Source organism: Aplysia californica, unplaced genomic scaffold (assembly GCF_000002075.1).
Source record: "Aplysia californica isolate F4 #8 unplaced genomic scaffold, AplCal3.0 scaffold01101, whole genome shotgun sequence".
NCBI lineage: Eukaryota > Metazoa > Mollusca > Gastropoda > Aplysiida > Aplysiidae > Aplysia > Aplysia californica.
The window spans coordinates 77,550-95,249 of NW_004798371.1; the positions used below are offsets into that span (position 1 = coordinate 77,550).

General features: G+C 39.6%; 2 protein-coding genes across 2 annotated transcripts in view; both read right to left on the minus strand.

Moving 5' to 3' along the window:
• LOC101857158 (muscle M-line assembly protein unc-89) overlaps nt 1-14,846 on the minus strand; it is a gene marked incomplete in the record, with an annotated part of 76,337 nt that extends 61,491 nt beyond the window's left edge. The window contains 14 exon segments of the mRNA XM_013089999.2: nt 3,363-3,529; nt 3,892-3,989; nt 5,060-5,294; nt 5,578-5,755; nt 6,317-6,399; nt 7,771-7,968; nt 8,875-8,972; nt 9,741-9,987; nt 10,444-10,621; nt 11,489-11,580; nt 12,248-12,445; nt 13,413-13,510; nt 14,145-14,385; nt 14,674-14,846. Of these exon segments, the coding sequence (XP_012945453.2) occupies nt 3,363-3,529; nt 3,892-3,989; nt 5,060-5,294; nt 5,578-5,755; nt 6,317-6,399; nt 7,771-7,968; nt 8,875-8,972; nt 9,741-9,987; nt 10,444-10,621; nt 11,489-11,580; nt 12,248-12,445; nt 13,413-13,510; nt 14,145-14,385; nt 14,674-14,716 (2,154 nt within the window).
• Nucleotides 14,847-15,102: 256 nt separating this feature from the next.
• The window catches only part of LOC101855990 (muscle M-line assembly protein unc-89), a gene marked incomplete in the record, with an annotated part of 41,655 nt that continues 39,057 nt past the window's right edge, over nt 15,103-17,700 (minus strand). Inside the window, 4 exon segments of the mRNA XM_035973286.1 lie at nt 15,103-15,209; nt 15,712-15,909; nt 16,872-16,969; nt 17,414-17,654. Coding sequence (XP_035829179.1) covers nt 15,103-15,209; nt 15,712-15,909; nt 16,872-16,969; nt 17,414-17,654 — 644 coding nt within the window.

Consider the following 17,700-nt stretch of genomic DNA (forward strand, 5'->3'; position numbering starts at 1 on the left):
CACACACACACACATCACACACGCACACACAACACACACACACACACACACACACACACACACACACACACACACATATACACACACTCAGAAACTCTCTACCTTCAATGGTTGTACTGATCTTGATAGAACTTCCCGCCTCCACCTTGACATCCTCCAGTTTGTCAACGACTTTAGGTTTACTCTCTACCTCAGTCACCTCAGCTGCCAGTTGAGTTACTTGACTCTCCTCTACATCCACAGAGGAAGAGGCCTCGATGGACGTCTTCTCTTCGGTAATCTTGGAAACCGTGCAAATATGTCATACATGTAGTTAACACATCTTTAGAAAGTTATTACTTTGAAATAAGAAAACCAAAGCATGCAATTTATTAAGAAAACAAACATTAATATTGTCATTAATTTGTCAGTTCATACACATACTGAATTAGTTGTTATCTTTTTTGCGTTGTTGTCCGTGTTTAATTGAAATCAATGGCTATATTTCAAGCAGTTGCTTGTTTTTAAAGGTCTTAACTTTGATCCCCACGCATCCCCCATCACTCTCCTTCTTTCTGTCGCTATCTGTCTCTTTCTCCATTCATGGCTCATTTTTTCTCAACAACCCCCCCCCCCTTTTTTTCTCTCTCTTACCGTTTCTTTTACCCTCAGCTTATATATACATTTAATAATTCTTTTTTTTAAACATGCACGTTTCCTAACTGAACACCAGTTATGCTATTTGTAAAAATTCGCAATATTGTATTATAAGTGTGTAAAGACTATAAATTATCACAAACCTTAGAAGTCGAGACTTCTGTCTCTGCTTGTAGAGCCAATTTCTCTGTCTCTTCTTCTGTTGCAGATGCAGCAGTTTCAACGTCTATAGACAAAAAAAAGTAAGATTATGAACAGCACGTACAGATTTATCTCCCAAAAGGGCGCGTACATAATATACTCTTTAACATTTTTAACATCACAAATTTTAAGAGCGTATAGCTATAAGACTACACGTCCAATTAGGCTACTTTGAAATTTGTACACATATCACTCAAGCTTATTGGCGTTCGTGAACTGTACTCACTAAAGAGCACTGGTCTATTGTTTTTGTCTGACGATGTCATTCACGGGGGTTTTTGTATTTTGTGAAATACAGTGAAAATGTGTTGGTAAACTTGAAAACAAAAACTACACTCCCAAAGTTGGTCTCTTTCCAAATTTTTAACCACAAAAAAGTGATTTCTCTTTATCGATTCCCCACGGTTATAGGGGCTGCCAACATACGCCATCAGGTCGGGTCGGGTCGGGTTGGGCCGATCGAGTAGTTGGGGCTAGCCAAATTGAGGGCGCAAAGCGGCCATCGTAGCTCAAACTGATCGACTCGGTCGGTGACCTACAAAAACAAACGAGTTTGTTTTTCAGGCCTGCGAATCGCGCGATCGGGTGGTTTGCAGCCAATCACCACAAGGCTGAGTCACCAGTCCATTTTACCCATGAATATATTAACTAGGCTTACGTTACTCTGGGAATTCCCAGTTTCGGTCTCACGCATTTGACAGTCTTCTCACAGCGGGTTTGGAGCCCTCATAGGCCTAGAGGAAGAAGAAGACGAATAAGAAGAAAGAGGAGGAGCATTACAGAGGGAGGGTAGTGAGAGTGACAGGGAGTGAGAGAGATAAGTTGAGAGATATATACAGAGACCTAGCAAATGTTTCTGATGTATATATGGGAAGTGAGAAATAGACAGAAAGGAGAGAGACACCAAAGCAAGCAAGCTAGCAACTAAGAAAGCACTCACACACACATGCACATACACACACGCTCACTCACACACACACACACACACACACACACACACACACACACACACACACACACAAAGGGCGACAGAGAGAGGGAGTGCAGGAAGTCCCAGAGCACTGTAGGCCTAGATCTACTTAATGTATTCATGGGTCAAAGGTTCAGCAAATCGTAACCCGGTTTACGCCCTCTGTGTAGTCGCATGTAGGTTAAAGATTTCTCTACTTTAACTTCCAGGTCGTCGGGTACAATCGCGGCGGGGTTGTAGTGTGCACTGAAACCGACAGAAAGCGACCCGACCCGACCCAATGACCCGACCCGACCCGACCCGACCCGACCCGACCCGACCCGACCCGACCCGACCCGAACCGATCTGCATTCACTAGTGGGCACCCCTTATTAGGCTGAATGATTCAGAAAGAAATCACATTATTGAAATTATGCTACAGGTGGGCAGTCCACTTACATCAGTGGCGAGAAGGTTCAACGTGAGTAGACGTAGACACACTGTGTATGCCACACGGGATCACATGGCAACGATAGGCTCCCAAAAGGATAGACCCAAGCGAGTAGGACGCAGAAAGACAAAACAGAAGGTGGACGCATCTATCCTAACACAACGCGTGAGAAATCAATTTCAACCGGCAAACAAAGACCCAGGATGAGTCGAACATACTTAGAAATGACAGTCCGAGATTTGTCATGACTTTTCTTCTTCGTCTGAAAGAGAAGAACCTTTGTGCTAGGGGCCCAGTGTGACGCATAAAATTACAGCGCATCACGTCCTGCACAGACTGCACTGGGCACAGCGTCGCGTGTGATGGCCACGTCGTATTTGGAATACATACACATGTTTTCAGAAGAGTCCCAATTTCGATGGCAACCAAAGTTTACATCCTAGCTTGCTTCAGACAAGCAAATAATTTCGGTTGAGCTTGTGTCAAGGTGTAGGCTGGAATCAGTGACGTTGGCGAGACCACGCTTGTGTCTATTCATGAGAGCATAACAGCTCAAAGCTAAATCAATCAAGTTCTCGAGCTCAATCACACGCTACTGAAAGCTGTCACTTTTCCTTTTGACCCGTGACAACTATTAGTTCAAAATAGAAGATTAAAAACATTCTTAACTTTGCTTTAAAGTGTTTTCCTAGCTGTAAAATGAATGCACTGTCTTATTTGAAATTTTCAGACAGATTTCATAAGTATTAGTCAAGATATTTCTTTTAATATGAGGTGTCAAGTTAAAATGTTAAAGAGTAGAAGATCACCTTCGCATCATATATTCTGAGTTCTTATCATTCTGTGCGTCTTACTTGTGCACTTCTATCTAACCTCAAGCTGAGTCAGGCCAGAATATTGCTTTAACTGCATAAACGACAAGACAGACTTAAAGGAGGAATATCCATATCAAATAACGAACACAAACTATACGGGGAAATATTTTTTTTAAACTTATCACTAATCTCTTTATATGCCTTCTACGATGTGTCAGGGAAGGTCAAGATTGTCAGTATTAAGAAAGTTAGAATATTAGCCTTTTATTCATCACGCACCTCCAACGTTCACCCTGACGGTGTGGGTGACAGTGCCGTGAGAGTTTGTGGCCGTACACACGTACTCGCCACTGTCCTGGGCCTCACTGTCAGGAATCTCCAGATAGTAAGAACCACGTGACTCGTACAGACGGACCCTACGACTGGACCTCACACGACGTCCGTCCTTCTCCCACGTCACTGTGGGCGCGGGGTCACCTAGATGTTCAAACAGGACTATTAAAATGCATTGAGTACACCTAGAAACAGCAGGTTACTAGGAATGGAACGTATGATAAAATGAAAGATAGTCTGTCAGTGGACAAAAACCAAAATAAGAAAATAAAAGGGAATGAATGAAAGGAAATATCCTGAAACATAAAATCAGTAACTCATCGACTCAGGTAAATGTAAGAATTGTATTTCAAAATTTCAAACACATACAGCTATAATTCGGTTCTACGGCCTCTCTATTACAATAACCAAAACTTTGAATAAAGTTTTTGAAACTAAAATTCTACTTTCGGATATCTTCAGTGTTTAGTTGTCTCTGAAATTAAAGTATAACCATGTGAACCTACCTTTCGGAGTGCAGACTAACTTGACAGAATCAAACTCAGCCACATTCACATCTTCGGGCGCCAACACAAACTTAGGAATGCGTGGATCAGCCTCGGGACTAAAGGAAAACAAACAAATTGGAGAAAAGAATTACTATAACAGACCATATTAAGTTGAAAGTCACCTTTTTAATCTTTCAAGTTACTGTACATTATAATGCTCTCATTTTAAGTGTGTCTTTTTGTTTTGTTCGGTCTGCTTTAAGTGTTTGTTTTTTAAATTTTGTTTTTGTTATTGTTTAATTTCTTTTCAGTGTGAATGTGTACGTATGTATGTATGTGTGTATATATGAGTGTGTGTGTGTGTGTGTGTGTGTGTGTGTGTGTGTGTGTGTGTGTGTGTATGTGTGTGTGTGAGAGAGAGATAGAGAGAGAGAGAGAGAGAGAGAGAGAAAGAGAGTGTGTGTGCGTATGTCATCGTGGGGGGGGGGGGGCAGCTTTGGTTTTAGCGAATGGAAGCAAGCTCATTAACAGTTGCTTTCAGATGCGATCTGTTGATAGCTAAACGTGAAATAACCATGAATAATATACATAATAATATACATTTCATTTAGAGCAAAGTAACTGTGAAGGTTAAAAAATAGACACACAATAAGTAAGACAGCTGACTTGAATAAAAAGTCTGACGACTCAGAATCTAAGGAATTTCTGTTCAAATGTATGTGCCTGTTTCACCTAAATTAGGTTATATAATAGGTGGGGCCTCGAATTAAACTCTCATCTCCGATAAGACCGAGCCAATTGCATTTAGAGCTTTGAAAAACTCCACCAATCAATCTGACTTCCAGAACACTTAGTTGGGGATTAGAAAGCAGAGTCATCTTTTTACCATATCAACTAAATTAATAGAGCTCTGGCATTGGTAGTGTGAGGCGATTGTCTTCGAAGTACGTTTTCTTGGATGGATGTCAGCTAACATCATTAACATTACCATATAAGGACAGATCAGCGACAGGCATCGGCGATAATGGTTTTCCACTTATATCGTTGCTTAGACGCTCTAAAAAAGCTTCATTATCCTGACCCTTCTCCATCACCCGTCTGTTTCAGGCTCTCCCAAAAGATTGCCTTGCCTCGTTTGATCTAGCTAAGATATTATTTTAATCGCCACAAAGACACGCTGGCTGACCTTGGAGCTCGGACTGTCTTCTCTGTCTCAACTGTGCCTGTCACGCTGACCTCAAAGTCCGAGGTCGTCTTCCCGGCAGAGCTCAGGGCAGTAACTGTGTAAGTCCCGGCGTCTTCTTTGGTGGCGTCCTTGATTTCCAAGGTGTACACGTCATTCTCTGACGTCATAGAATAGTGATCACTGGCTTGAATTGTTTGTTCAACCCTGGACCAAGTAACTTCGGGTTTAGGTGTTCCTATAAGAATACAAAAAAATGGCCAAATTAACAATCAACAGGCATCTTAAGAAACGAGCTGCATGTAGAAAATATTAATTAGATAGAAGCATCTAAATCCGCGAGGGATTTTTCACTCACCCTCTCTCTCTCTCTCTCTCTCTCTCTCTCTCTCTCTCTCTCTCTCTCTCTCTTCTCTGTTAAATAGACTGACAAATACACATAAGCTCATACGCCACTGACATACAGTGAAGACACAGGACGTAAGTACACTTACAAGACAGATTCAAACGTACAAACGTACCTTCAATGGTTGTACTGATCTTGATAGAACTTCCCGCCTCCACTTTGACATCCTCCAGTTTGTCCACGACCATAGGTTTACTCTCCACCTCAGTCACCTCAGCTGACAGTTGAGTTACTTGACTCTCCTCTACATCCACAGAGGAAGAGGTCTCGAGGAATGTCTTCTCTTCGGTAATCTTTAAAAAGATAACAAAAACTTATTGATTTTGTAATATGTGACGAAAAGGTTTATGAAAATAAGGAAAGGAAAACACATGTTTCTTCACAAGAAAGGAAGTTCGAGACTGCTTCTACATAGTTGAATGAAGATACATAAACGAACTAACGGCTATATTCCTACCGCCTGTTCTCTTTCATCTTGTTTTACTCTTCAGGTTTTTTTCTAAATAGGCTGACATTATACTGATGGCTCTGACACTTGCAATTTGAGGACCTTGGCTGGGCTTTAGTTCATTTAGCCTTCCCTCTATCTTACCTTTCCACATTCTCTCTCTCTCTCTCTCTCTCTCTCTCTCTCTCTCTCTATCTATCTATCTATCTATCTATCTATCTATCTATCTATCTGTCTATCTTTGACTCTATATCCCGGCTTGGCTTTGATTCATGTAACCATCACTCTTTGTTTTCCATCCATATATGTTGCTAATGACAGGGACATACACAAGTAATTATAGTCAACACAACTTGTTTTATTCCAGTAAAATTGGAGATCAAAACACATGACAGCTTTTACGAACCTTTGTTGATGACACTTCGGACTCTGTTTGTATAGCCAGCTTCTCTGTCTCTTCTTCTTTGGCAGGCTCAACCGTTTCAATATCTGAGGGCAAAACAAAAAAAAAAGAATTAAGAAATACAGCCCGCACTGGTTGGTCGAATAACGAGCAAGCGTGTAATAGACAACCTACCTCGCTAAATTACCTGGAGCTTATTTAAAAATCAGTTGATCATGATGCCGCCCAACAGTAAAACATAATAAAATAAGATCAACAAAGTATTAAGCTGTTCATATTATTATTGTATTTTATTTCTTCATTGCCCACCTTTGGGAGTTTCTTCATTGCCCACCTTTGGGAGTATAACTGGATTTAGTTGCAACTTTTCTACATTTAGATTCATCTTCACCTTCACCTGTCCCGTAATCTAGCTGACAGTTGGGACACTAAGTTAGGTATTAGATTCAGCTTCCTCTCCACCAAGCGGCACTCAGCTTTCCGTAACATGGTGCACCAGTAATGTCTAAAGCATTCAATGGTTTTGTCTTCCCATCGTCTTCATGTCTGTTTCTTCGTCTCACTCCTTGTGCTGTTCCCTGTAGAATTGTCTTCTACAGTCCAGGTGATCGAAAGATGTACCCGTACCACTTCAGTTTGCGTCTCCTCACTGGAGTCAGGAGGTTTTCATACGGTCTAACTACGCGTCCAGTTTTGGTTCTCACTATATACCATTGGTTATATGATCTCAATACTAAAATAAAGAGGAGCTGGATTCTCTCCTGTGATTTTATTTTTATTTTGATGTCTACTGATATGTTCCACGTTTCACACGAATATATAAGGCCGGACACGGCAAGGGAACGTATGTGGCATTATAGATCCCTGAGATTTAAATCTACAAAAGGCAAAAGGTCTCCAATTTAGAATTTATTGAATCAAAATCAAACAGTAAATGGAGACCAATTGAAAAAAATTGAGAGGTCTGGGTATAACAAACAATAAGCCAATATAATATAATGAAATTAGGCTTCAAAGATGTGTCAGTAACAATAATAAATAGTAATTGCATTTTTATAGCGCATATCCATTCTCTACAGTATGTATGCAATATGCATTTTACAACTATCATTACCCCTAAAAGACATTAGTACATTCATAAACATTTTCGACTCCTCAAGATTCGCTCAGTGTAGGCAGAGGATTAAGTTCTGAAACACTATATAATAAACTGACAATATCTTGAGCTGTCTATTGCCGGATGCCGAGTCCCACCAGGATGAAAAGAGATACATTCGTGTTAAGTGCCTTTCCCAATGATACAACGACAGGCCTGTGACGGGGATCGAACCTATGACCTTTCAGTTACGAACCCGACAGCCTTGCCACCAAATTAGTACACCATTCTAGGCTTCAAGCTTATAAACATTTGGAAAATTAGACTAATAATAATTATCCGTAGTTTATTCCTCACATACCTCCAACGCACACCTTCACTGCGTGGGTTACTGTGCCATGAGAGTTTGTGGCCGTACACACGTATTCGCCACTGTCCTGGGCCTCACTGTCAGGAATCTCTAGATAGTAAGAACCACGTGACTCGTACAGACGAACCATACGACTGGACCTCACACGACGTCCGTCCTTCTCCCACGTCACTGTTGGTTCTGGGTCACCTGGAGGATAACAGAGAACAAAGAAACGTTAGTGGTTATATGGATGTTTTATTCAAGTAAATTCGAATTGTGTGTAGATGAGGGTAAAGGGGAGAGAGAGAGAGAGAGAGAGAGAGAGAGAGAGAGAGAGAGAGAGAGAGAGAGAGAGAGAAAGGGGAGAGATAACGAGTGTGTTTGTCTGTGTGTATGTTGGTGTGCGCGCGTGTGTGGGTGCACGTTTGTGTAAGTGTGTGTGTGTGAGTGTGTGTGTGTGTGTGTGTGTGTGTGTGTGTGTGTGTGTGTGTGTATGTGTATGCGTGCGCGTGCGTGAACATGTGTGCAACATCAACATAATATAAGCCTAATGCCCTCTCTATCTTAGTACGAGCGCATGCAACGACAAAAATAATATAATTTTGTTTCTCATTATAAATGTAATGGTAAACTTGGATAACTAGATTTAATATGAAATCATTACTTATGTAATTACGTTCTAACGCTAAGAGAAAATTTGAAAGAGTAAAAAAATAAAAGGTCACATTTGGCTAACAACAGAGTTTTCAGTATAATGACACTCATCAGGGGAGACTGCACAAAGTAGCATTAGAAAGATATGACAAGACGACTTTACGAATTACCCATGCTGGATAATTTACCTTAGTTAACGTCCAACCATACTTCTTTTTTGTAGGTGTGTGTGTGTGTATGTGTGTGTGTGTGTGTGTGTGTGTGTGTTTGTGTGTGTGTGTGTGTGTGTGTGTGTGTGTGTGTGTGTGTGTGTGTGTATGTGTGTGTGTGTCTGTGTAGGGGAGGGGCAGGTGTTTTTGGATGAGTGTTTTTTTCACTTTTCTAGAAACGACTTTAATGTGACTTAGACTCTTTATTTTTTGTAGCCGTTCGTTTTCTAGTTGGCAGTCTGGGCAATACCTTGAACAGCACAGACTAACTTGACAGCCTCAAACTCAGCAACACTGGCGTTCTCAGGGGCCACCTCAAACCTGGGGAGGCGGGGGTCCACCTCCACACTGTTGATGGAATTAATGTGGTATAATCGCTACTATAATGAGTGCGAGATAAAAATCAAAAGCAATAGCAGTATTTAAACTGTTTCAAGTTATTAAAATAATGTAAGAAGGGAGATGCAGGGAGAGAGATGGATAGATAGATAGATAGATAGATAGATAGATAGATAGATAGATAGATAGATAGATAGACAATAAATGTGACTGCCACAACTAGCGGGTTTACCAGCATGAACGACATACATCCCCCACTCCCGCAACAGCAAGTACACCAGTGAAGTAGAAATAAAAACAATAGAGGTATCAACATGGACAGTTGAAGAAGTAATAACAAACGTTTCTGATGCCAACGGAGCAGCATTACAATTTGTTAAAAATGCTGCCACCATCATTAATTAGATTTCGTCGTGTTATATGTTCGCTTTTTAGAACAAGCGGGCTAACCCAGATTTCGTGGTTTCTAGAAATCTTGACCTACACCAAAAATGGGCATCGCCATATCTACAGGAGAAGTTTGGTTTCATTTGGTGTGTGTATTTGTTTGGTTTTAGAGAAAACTCTCCTTCGTCTGTTAAAGAAACTGAACAAGCTACAAAAACTTTACTATCGATTTTATCAAAAGAGCATTTTTCGGGATAGCCCCCTTGTGCTTGAAAGCGACCAATATATAAATGTAAATCCTGACCTTGACCTGCAGAAACTACAGAAACTCTTTTCCCCAACATGCACTCACATAATATGTCGACCCTACACATAAACTCTTCTACTGACCTTGGAATCTTCTCAGTAACCTCTGTCGTCTGTGACGTCACAACGGTGGACGCCACACAGATTTCTATGTCGGTGTGGGTTTCACCAGCGGAGTTAAGGGCGGTAACTCTGTAGGTTCCAGTGTCAGCTTCTGTGGCGTCCTTGATCTCAAGGGTGTACACGTCACTCTCTGACGTCATCGTGTACCTGTTGTCGTCTTTGAGGATCTCTTCACCCTTTGACCACATGACCTCTGGTCTCGGTGTACCTAGAATAAATTTAACAGAAAATCAAAAGACATGAATACGATCGAATCGGCAGAAACATTATTTTGAAAACACCTGCGCACTTTCGATTGATAGGATAGTACTTCTAAAAATATTATTCTGCCATTGTTATCATTAAAGTTATTATTATTATTATTGTTATTATTATTATTATTATTATTATTATTATTATTATTATTATTATTACTATTATTATTATTATTATTATTATTATCATCATCATTATTATTATTATTATTATTATTATTATTATTATTATTTTCATCATAATCATAATAATCATTGTGAACATTATTATGATGAATGGACTAGATGGAGTTCCAAGAAAACATCAAACGTACAGATAACCATTATAAGAACCGTACATGAATACATTTTTTTGCAAAAGTAGTCTTAAACGGTAGGACAAATTGTGTTTTGTCTGGGTCTTCACTGACCTTCAATATTAGTGCTGATCTTAACAGAACCGCCTGCCTCCACTTTCACGTCCTCCAGTTTACCCAGAACTCTGGGCTTGCTTTCCTCATCGACCACCTCCACTGTCGGCTGAGGCTTCTTGCTCTCCTCTATGTCCACGCTGCTGGAGAACTCGAGAGATGTTTCCTCTTCCATAACCTGCATTCATTACATTTTATTATCATTTTGTATGCAGTGGAATGTATAACGCAGTTTAAAAACCGTATTTTAATACAGAATTGATTTACATAAAATGTCTAGGAGATATTTCTCAACACACACACACACACACACACACACACACACACACACACACACACAAACACACATACACACACACATACACACACATTCACACACACATACACACATACATACACGTGCTAATAACTGTCGTGAATACAACCAACTTGTCTTTCGCAGTCTCATATTAAGACCTTATGCAGTTGTGAGCGCCGTAAAACTCTTACTTAACAAGCAAACTAATAGTTTCAGGTTTCCAAAGTACGATCAGAGAATTAACATAATAATATTATACATGGGCAGTTTAGAGTAAGATAGAGGTTGTTGCACTAATCCCGCTACTTTCAAGTACTTACTTATGCTTCGTCCTTTTTAAGGCAAAATTTCGTTAGGTGTGACATTTTCTTTATATTGTGCAACTGGACTTCAGAGAGTGGCAGTGAAATAAACCAAAGAGATCTTTTCATTGACCTTTTATCTGCCCGTTTTGTTTGATTTTTATTTTCAAACAGATCATGGACTGGTTCGATATGGGCTTCGTTCGCTGAGGTCTCATCACGTGAGACACCCTAGATACAGGAGAGCCAAACTTCATGCACAGTAGCATTTCATTCCTTTCCTAGATTGTGTAGGAGGCTGTGAAGATGTTTTTTTGTAACCTCCAGCCATCCAGTCCTGGGGGCCATTCGAAGCTTGTAAAGTTGAAGTATAATATTTGCCTTTCATAGAGTTCCGAGGAATCAAGCAGGAACACGAACTTTTTCAGTATAAACTCAACCTTACCTTTGATGAAGATATGTCGGATTCAGCATCCACAACAAGAGCTGCTGGCTTCTCTGCTTCTTCTTCTGGCACAGATGCCGAAGCTATGACGTCTGTAGATAGATGTCCTTTTTTAAAAGTTGAGCGACTAAATTGGTTTGAAAAGATGTTGCAGGTCGCTTTACTAATCGTTTGTGTCTGATTACATGAGTGTGCTGGTAGTTCAGTTCGAAACACGATTGGTACAATGTTGGTGACCGTGGTTTGAATCCTTAGCGAGGTATTGAAATTTATCCTTTTAAGGAATTTACCCTGATTTTCCGTCCTCTAAGAACGACTCAATTTTGGATGTTGAAATCAGATCTTTCGTCTGTTAGATAACTGCAGTCTTTTGAAAAGAGCATTAAACTATTGTCGTTTTTTACATTGACTGTAATGTCTATTATCGTTATAAGGCCACTATACATATTGATGTTTTCTGTGTGTGCTTTACTTCATTGCACCAAACTAACCTGTTTTAGTTCTAAGATTTCCTCAGAATGTCTGACTTCAAGGAGTTTGTCCGAAGAAAACAAGCTAATTTAATGGTATAGTCAGAATTCCACCCTGCTTTGTTCCCTTTAAATCAGGGCTCCCGAAGGTGATAAAAGATTACGAAGCACTTCCTAGTAAACTTGTAGTGAAATTATAGCTACAGATGTGCCATGATTATATCGATTACTATAAAGAGGATAATGTTAGAAGTGAGCTTGGAGGGTCAACATATAAATGGATAGTTACCTCCAACTTGAACTTTTACGGCGTGTGTGACTGTGCCGTGAGAGTTGGTGGCCGTACACACGTACTCGCCACTGTCCTGGGCCTCACTGTCAGGAATCTCTAGATAGTAAGAACCACGTGACTCGTACAGACGGACCCTACGACTGGACCTCACACGACGTCCGTCCTTCTCCCACGTCACTGTGGGCGCTGGGTCACCTGCACGGATAGACAATGAATTGCTTTTCGTAAAGCTAGAGGATTGCAGGATGCTACCAAAACAAACAGACAAACAAATAAACATACAAATAAGCAAAACAGCCTAGAACACAAAGAAACAGGCATAACAAAAGAAAACGCATTTCAGTATGTTTGCTTGCGCTTATATTATTATAGTCTCATAGAATTATAAGGTGATACCGAAGTATATTACCACCTTTGCCCTGCTGAAAATATTGCGCTTTTTCAACAATACAGTAATTGTCATCTTGAGTAAAGTACTTATTTCATAGTGAATACAGAGGTAATGACATAATTGTTTGAAAAGTCAGGGTTCAAGAAATTTCAATTCTCGAGTCTTCATAAGGAGAAACGTCTCTATCACTGATAATAATATGCGATTGTTCGAATTACGAAAAGGGTATCATTGGTTTTAAAATAACAACCTTCAAATTGTATGCGTTTACTTAACGTTAAGCATTCAAATATCGTTAGTGCAAAGTATCAAATTAATTGTAAGTTCAATATGTGTATTCTGCTATTGCATTCTGCTGTGAGATCAATAAAAACCCTCTCTAGATTTATGATAAATAAACTATTTAATGCTCCCTGTGTCATGTACCGATATGGTACAGAATTTGTTCATGGCTTTTGACCATGTATGAACAATTCGTACACAAAAAGTGTTGATGTAGCGACACGAACCATAACCCATCTCCCTAGTTGTATAAAGGTATTTGGTTAAACAATTCATTTTACAAATGTATCATACTTTCCTCTGAGTTATAAATAAAACACTTTTGTGTTTACCACAAAGAGCCATCGGCCAAAGAAAGTTACAAGTTGAAATAAAACATTTATTAAGGTACTTTTCATGTTTCTCCTTGCATGCTATTGCGCAAGTTAAAGATAAAAGCTTTAACTGGCTCTCATATTGAGCATACATGATGTATTGTGTTAAACTTACCTTTTACTTCACAGACCAGCTTTACAGACTCAAAATCAGCAACAGTCACATTTTGAGGTTCCACGTCAAACCTGGGAATGCGAGGGTCCACCTCTTCACTGGAACAGTCACAGTTGTATAAAGCTTAGTCAATCAATATGATTTACTCTGTTACAAAAAATACACTTAAAAATTCATTTCATTTCTAAATAGACAAGCCATTTTAAATTCTGTTGGGGCAACAGTTAAACACCACTAGGTAATTACAATACCCTCGTGTGTCTCTCACTGCTGAGATAGCCGTTTTTCTTTCTCATTCTTCGTTCATTTCTCACATTAAGACTCTTAGAGAATATAAAACGTACAAAAAACAACTACATTCTGTACCCTACATACAACGAACAGAACAGTGGCCTGGGTTGTTCATTCCTGTTGTTCTGCTGATTACAGAACAGGTTTAACTGAGGGTGGGTGGTTGGCGGGTGCTCTGGTGTGGTTTGCTCCTTCTTTCCAATCAAACATCTATCGTCCTCATTTCCCCTTCTTCTTTTTTATGTTTGTTACTCTCTTGTAACACTTCTAATCTTCGGCACTTATATGACCTTTGTGTTGCAAGTGCGTAAAAACTCTTACTAATACTAAATACAGGTTTAACTTATGTCTTTTAAAGTGATTTTCTTTGTTACATTCTTGCTTTATTTTTACAAAATAGCTAATACATTGGATAATACAAGCTTTTTTTTTACAGGATACCTTGGCTTCCGTTTCTTGCCCTCTTCAACGGACACATCAGCGGCAGCCACGCTGACCTCAAAGGTCGAACTTGACTCTCCTACAGAGCTAAGGGCTGTAACCTTGTAGGAGCCTGAATCTGTCTCTGTGGCCTCCCTGATCTCCAAGCTGTACGTGTCGGTCTCTGACGTCACAGAGAAGCGACCGCCATCTTTAATCATTTTATCGTCCTTCGACCAAGTGACTTCTGGTTTGGGTGTCCCTAATTTATCATAGAAAAGGCGAGTAAGTCAAAAGAATACTTAAGAAGCCTAGATGAGCTTTGATTGAATTATTTGAACAGAAATGCAGATACAACCACATGAAGAGGATGACATAAGACAGGATCGTATGAGATTCATATATTTGAGATACTGCTTCTCTCGTATAATGCTTCCGCTATACAAAAGTCCAGGTTGCATAGCTATTTCTCCCGCTCTCTTTCTGTCTTTGAATTCTCCTACATCCATTACAAAAAACGAAAACGTCAGTGCAATGTGTCATGTCATACCTTCAATAGTGGTGCTGATCTTGATAGAACTGCCTGCCTCCATCTTGACATCCTCCAGTTTGTCAACGACCTTGGGTTTGCTCTCGACCTCGGTCACCTCAGCTAACAGTTGAGTCACCTGACTTTCCTCCACATTAACAGAGGCAGACGTCTCGAGAGATGTCTTTTCTTCGGCAGCCTTGGGTAATAAACATTATTTGTGAAAATCGCATCTCAATGTAGAGACAAGCACTGTCAACAACTTCTGCAAGTTAATCTAATATTATTAGGGCACGAGAATCAGGTATTTTGGATGTTGGCCATAAGTATTTTATTATTGTATTTTCTCACATTAAGACCCTCACGGAAATGATACTTGACAATCACTTTTCATTTATTCTGAACTAATTCAAGTATCTGTCTATGAATCATTGACGTGACACGCTCTTTCTAAAGCCTGTATAGTTTACTTACCAAGGAGGAGGATATCTCCGAACCTGCTTGCACCTCCAGACTCTCTGTGTCTTCAGTAAGGGCAGAGCTCGAAGTGGCAACATCTAAAGAAAAACATTCGCATTAACCAGAGTTATTTTGCGTTCTTTGCTTTTAATGTAAGATTGCTGATTATACCGCCTACAATGTTTCAGTCAATGGTATCGAAGCCATTGTTCCAATGTTGGATACAATATTGCATACACTTTAATGTTTAATATTTTTAAATTTGTTATAAGAAGAACGTCATATTTCCACTTCTTTAACTGTTTCCAAGTTTTTATAATTTCTTTAGAATAACAAGAAAACGTTTAAAAACCACGTACTTAATATTGTGGTTGGAATACAGCACGTAAAACATTGACGGGTGCACAAGGGATAGATTCAATAAGTGACAATTTCAAATCATTCAAACATTTTCGGGGAAACTGCTCTGTTTAAATCCGCCTCCACTGCACCTATATACAGCTATTGATATTCTCAGGGTAACAGCTGCTGATATTCTTTGCATACTAAGGGTTGTTTTCATAATCCGAGAGAAACATGTCATGCATGTTGAAGCAGTACCTCCAACTTGAACTTTCACGGTGTGTGTGATGGTGCCGTGAGAGTTTGTGGCCGTACACACGTACTCGCCACTGTCCTGGGCCTCACTGTCAGGAATCTCTAGATAGTAAGAACCACGTGACTCGTACAGACGGACCCTACGACTGGACCTCACACGACGTCCGTCCTTCTCCCACGTCACTGTGGGCGCTGGGTCACCTGCAGGGATATACACAGTGAAGACAAATGAATTGCAGTTCGTAAAAGTTAGAGGAATGCTGGATGATACCAAAACAAACAAATAAAACAACCAAGTAGGCTACACAAAGAAACAGACATAACGAAAGAAAACGCATTTCAATATGTCTGCTTGCCGCTTATTATTGATAGTCTCATAAAATCGTAAGGCAATACCAGTGCATACTATCACCTTGCCCTGCTGAAAATATTGAGCTATTTTAACAATACAGTAATGGTCATCTTGAGAAAAATACTTTTGTATCTGTGAACACAGATGAAATGACATAATTATTGTTTAAAAAGTCAGGTTTGAAAAATAGCAATTATCCAGTTTTCACAAAGATAGACGTCTCTATCATTGATATGCAATTGTCCGAAGTACGAAGAAGGTATCATTGGTTTTAGAATAACAACCTTTAATCTTTGATGAATTTACTTAACGTTTAGCATTCAAATATCGTGACGTTAGTTGCATAGTGCAAAGTAGCATAAGAGTTGAAAGTTCAATAATTGCATTCTACTGTGAGATCAATATAGATAATATAAAAAAATATAGATCATCTCTAGATTTATGAGAAAAGAACGATTTCATGCTCCCTGCGTCAAGTAACAATTTGGTTTAGAATTTCATGGCTTTTGACCATGTATGAACAATCCGTGCACGAAAAGTGTTGATGTAGCAACACGAACTAAAACCCGTCTCCCCAGTTGTAAAAGGGTATTTTGTTAAACAATTTACTATATCATACTTTTCTCTGACTTACAAAAAAACCCACTTTTGTGTCTACCACTAAGAGTCTTTGACCAAGGAAGGTTATACGTTTAAATAAAACATAAAGGTACTTTTCATGTTTCTTCCTCGATGCTATTGCACTAGTTAAGGATAAAAGTTTTACATGGCTCTCATATTGAGCATACATGATGTATTGTGTCAAACTTACCTTTCACTTCACAGACCAGCTTGACAGACTCAAACTCAGCAACAGTCACATTTTGAGGTTCCACGCCAAACCTGGGAATGCGGGGGTCCACCTCTTCACTGGAACAGACACAGTTGTATACACCTTAGACAATCAATATGATTTATTCTGTTACCAAAAAATACACTTAAAATTCCGTTTTTTTTTCAAAAAAGACAAGCCATTCTAACATTTGATGGGGCAACAGTTAAACACCACTTGGTAATTACAATACCGTCGTGTGTCTCTCACTGCTAAGAAAGCGTTTTTTCTTTTTCATGCTTAATTCATGTTTCATATTAATAAAGCCATTCTCTTAGAGAATATATAAAATGGGACAATAACATCTATACCCTAAATAAATCGAACAGAACAGAGGACTGAGTTGTTTGTTACTGTTGTTCTGTTGATTACAGAACAGGTTTAACTTTGTCTTTGACAGTGATTTTCTTTGTTAAATTCTAGCTTCCTTTTTACTAAATAGCTAATACATAGGACAATACAAGTTACATTTTTCAGGATACCTTGGCTTCGGTTTCTTGACCTCTTCAACGGACACATCAGCGGCAGCCACGCTGACCTCAAAGGTCGAGCTTGACTCTCCTACAGAGCTAAGGGCTGTAACCTTGTAAGAGCCTGAATCTGACTCTGTGGCCTCCCTGATCTCCAGGCTGTACGTGTCTGTCTCTGACGTCACAGAGAAGCGACCGCCGTCTTTAATCACTTTATCGTCCTTCGACCAAGTGACTTCTGGTTTGGGTGTCCCTAATTTTTCATAGAAAAGGCGGGTAAGTCAAGAAAATACTTAACA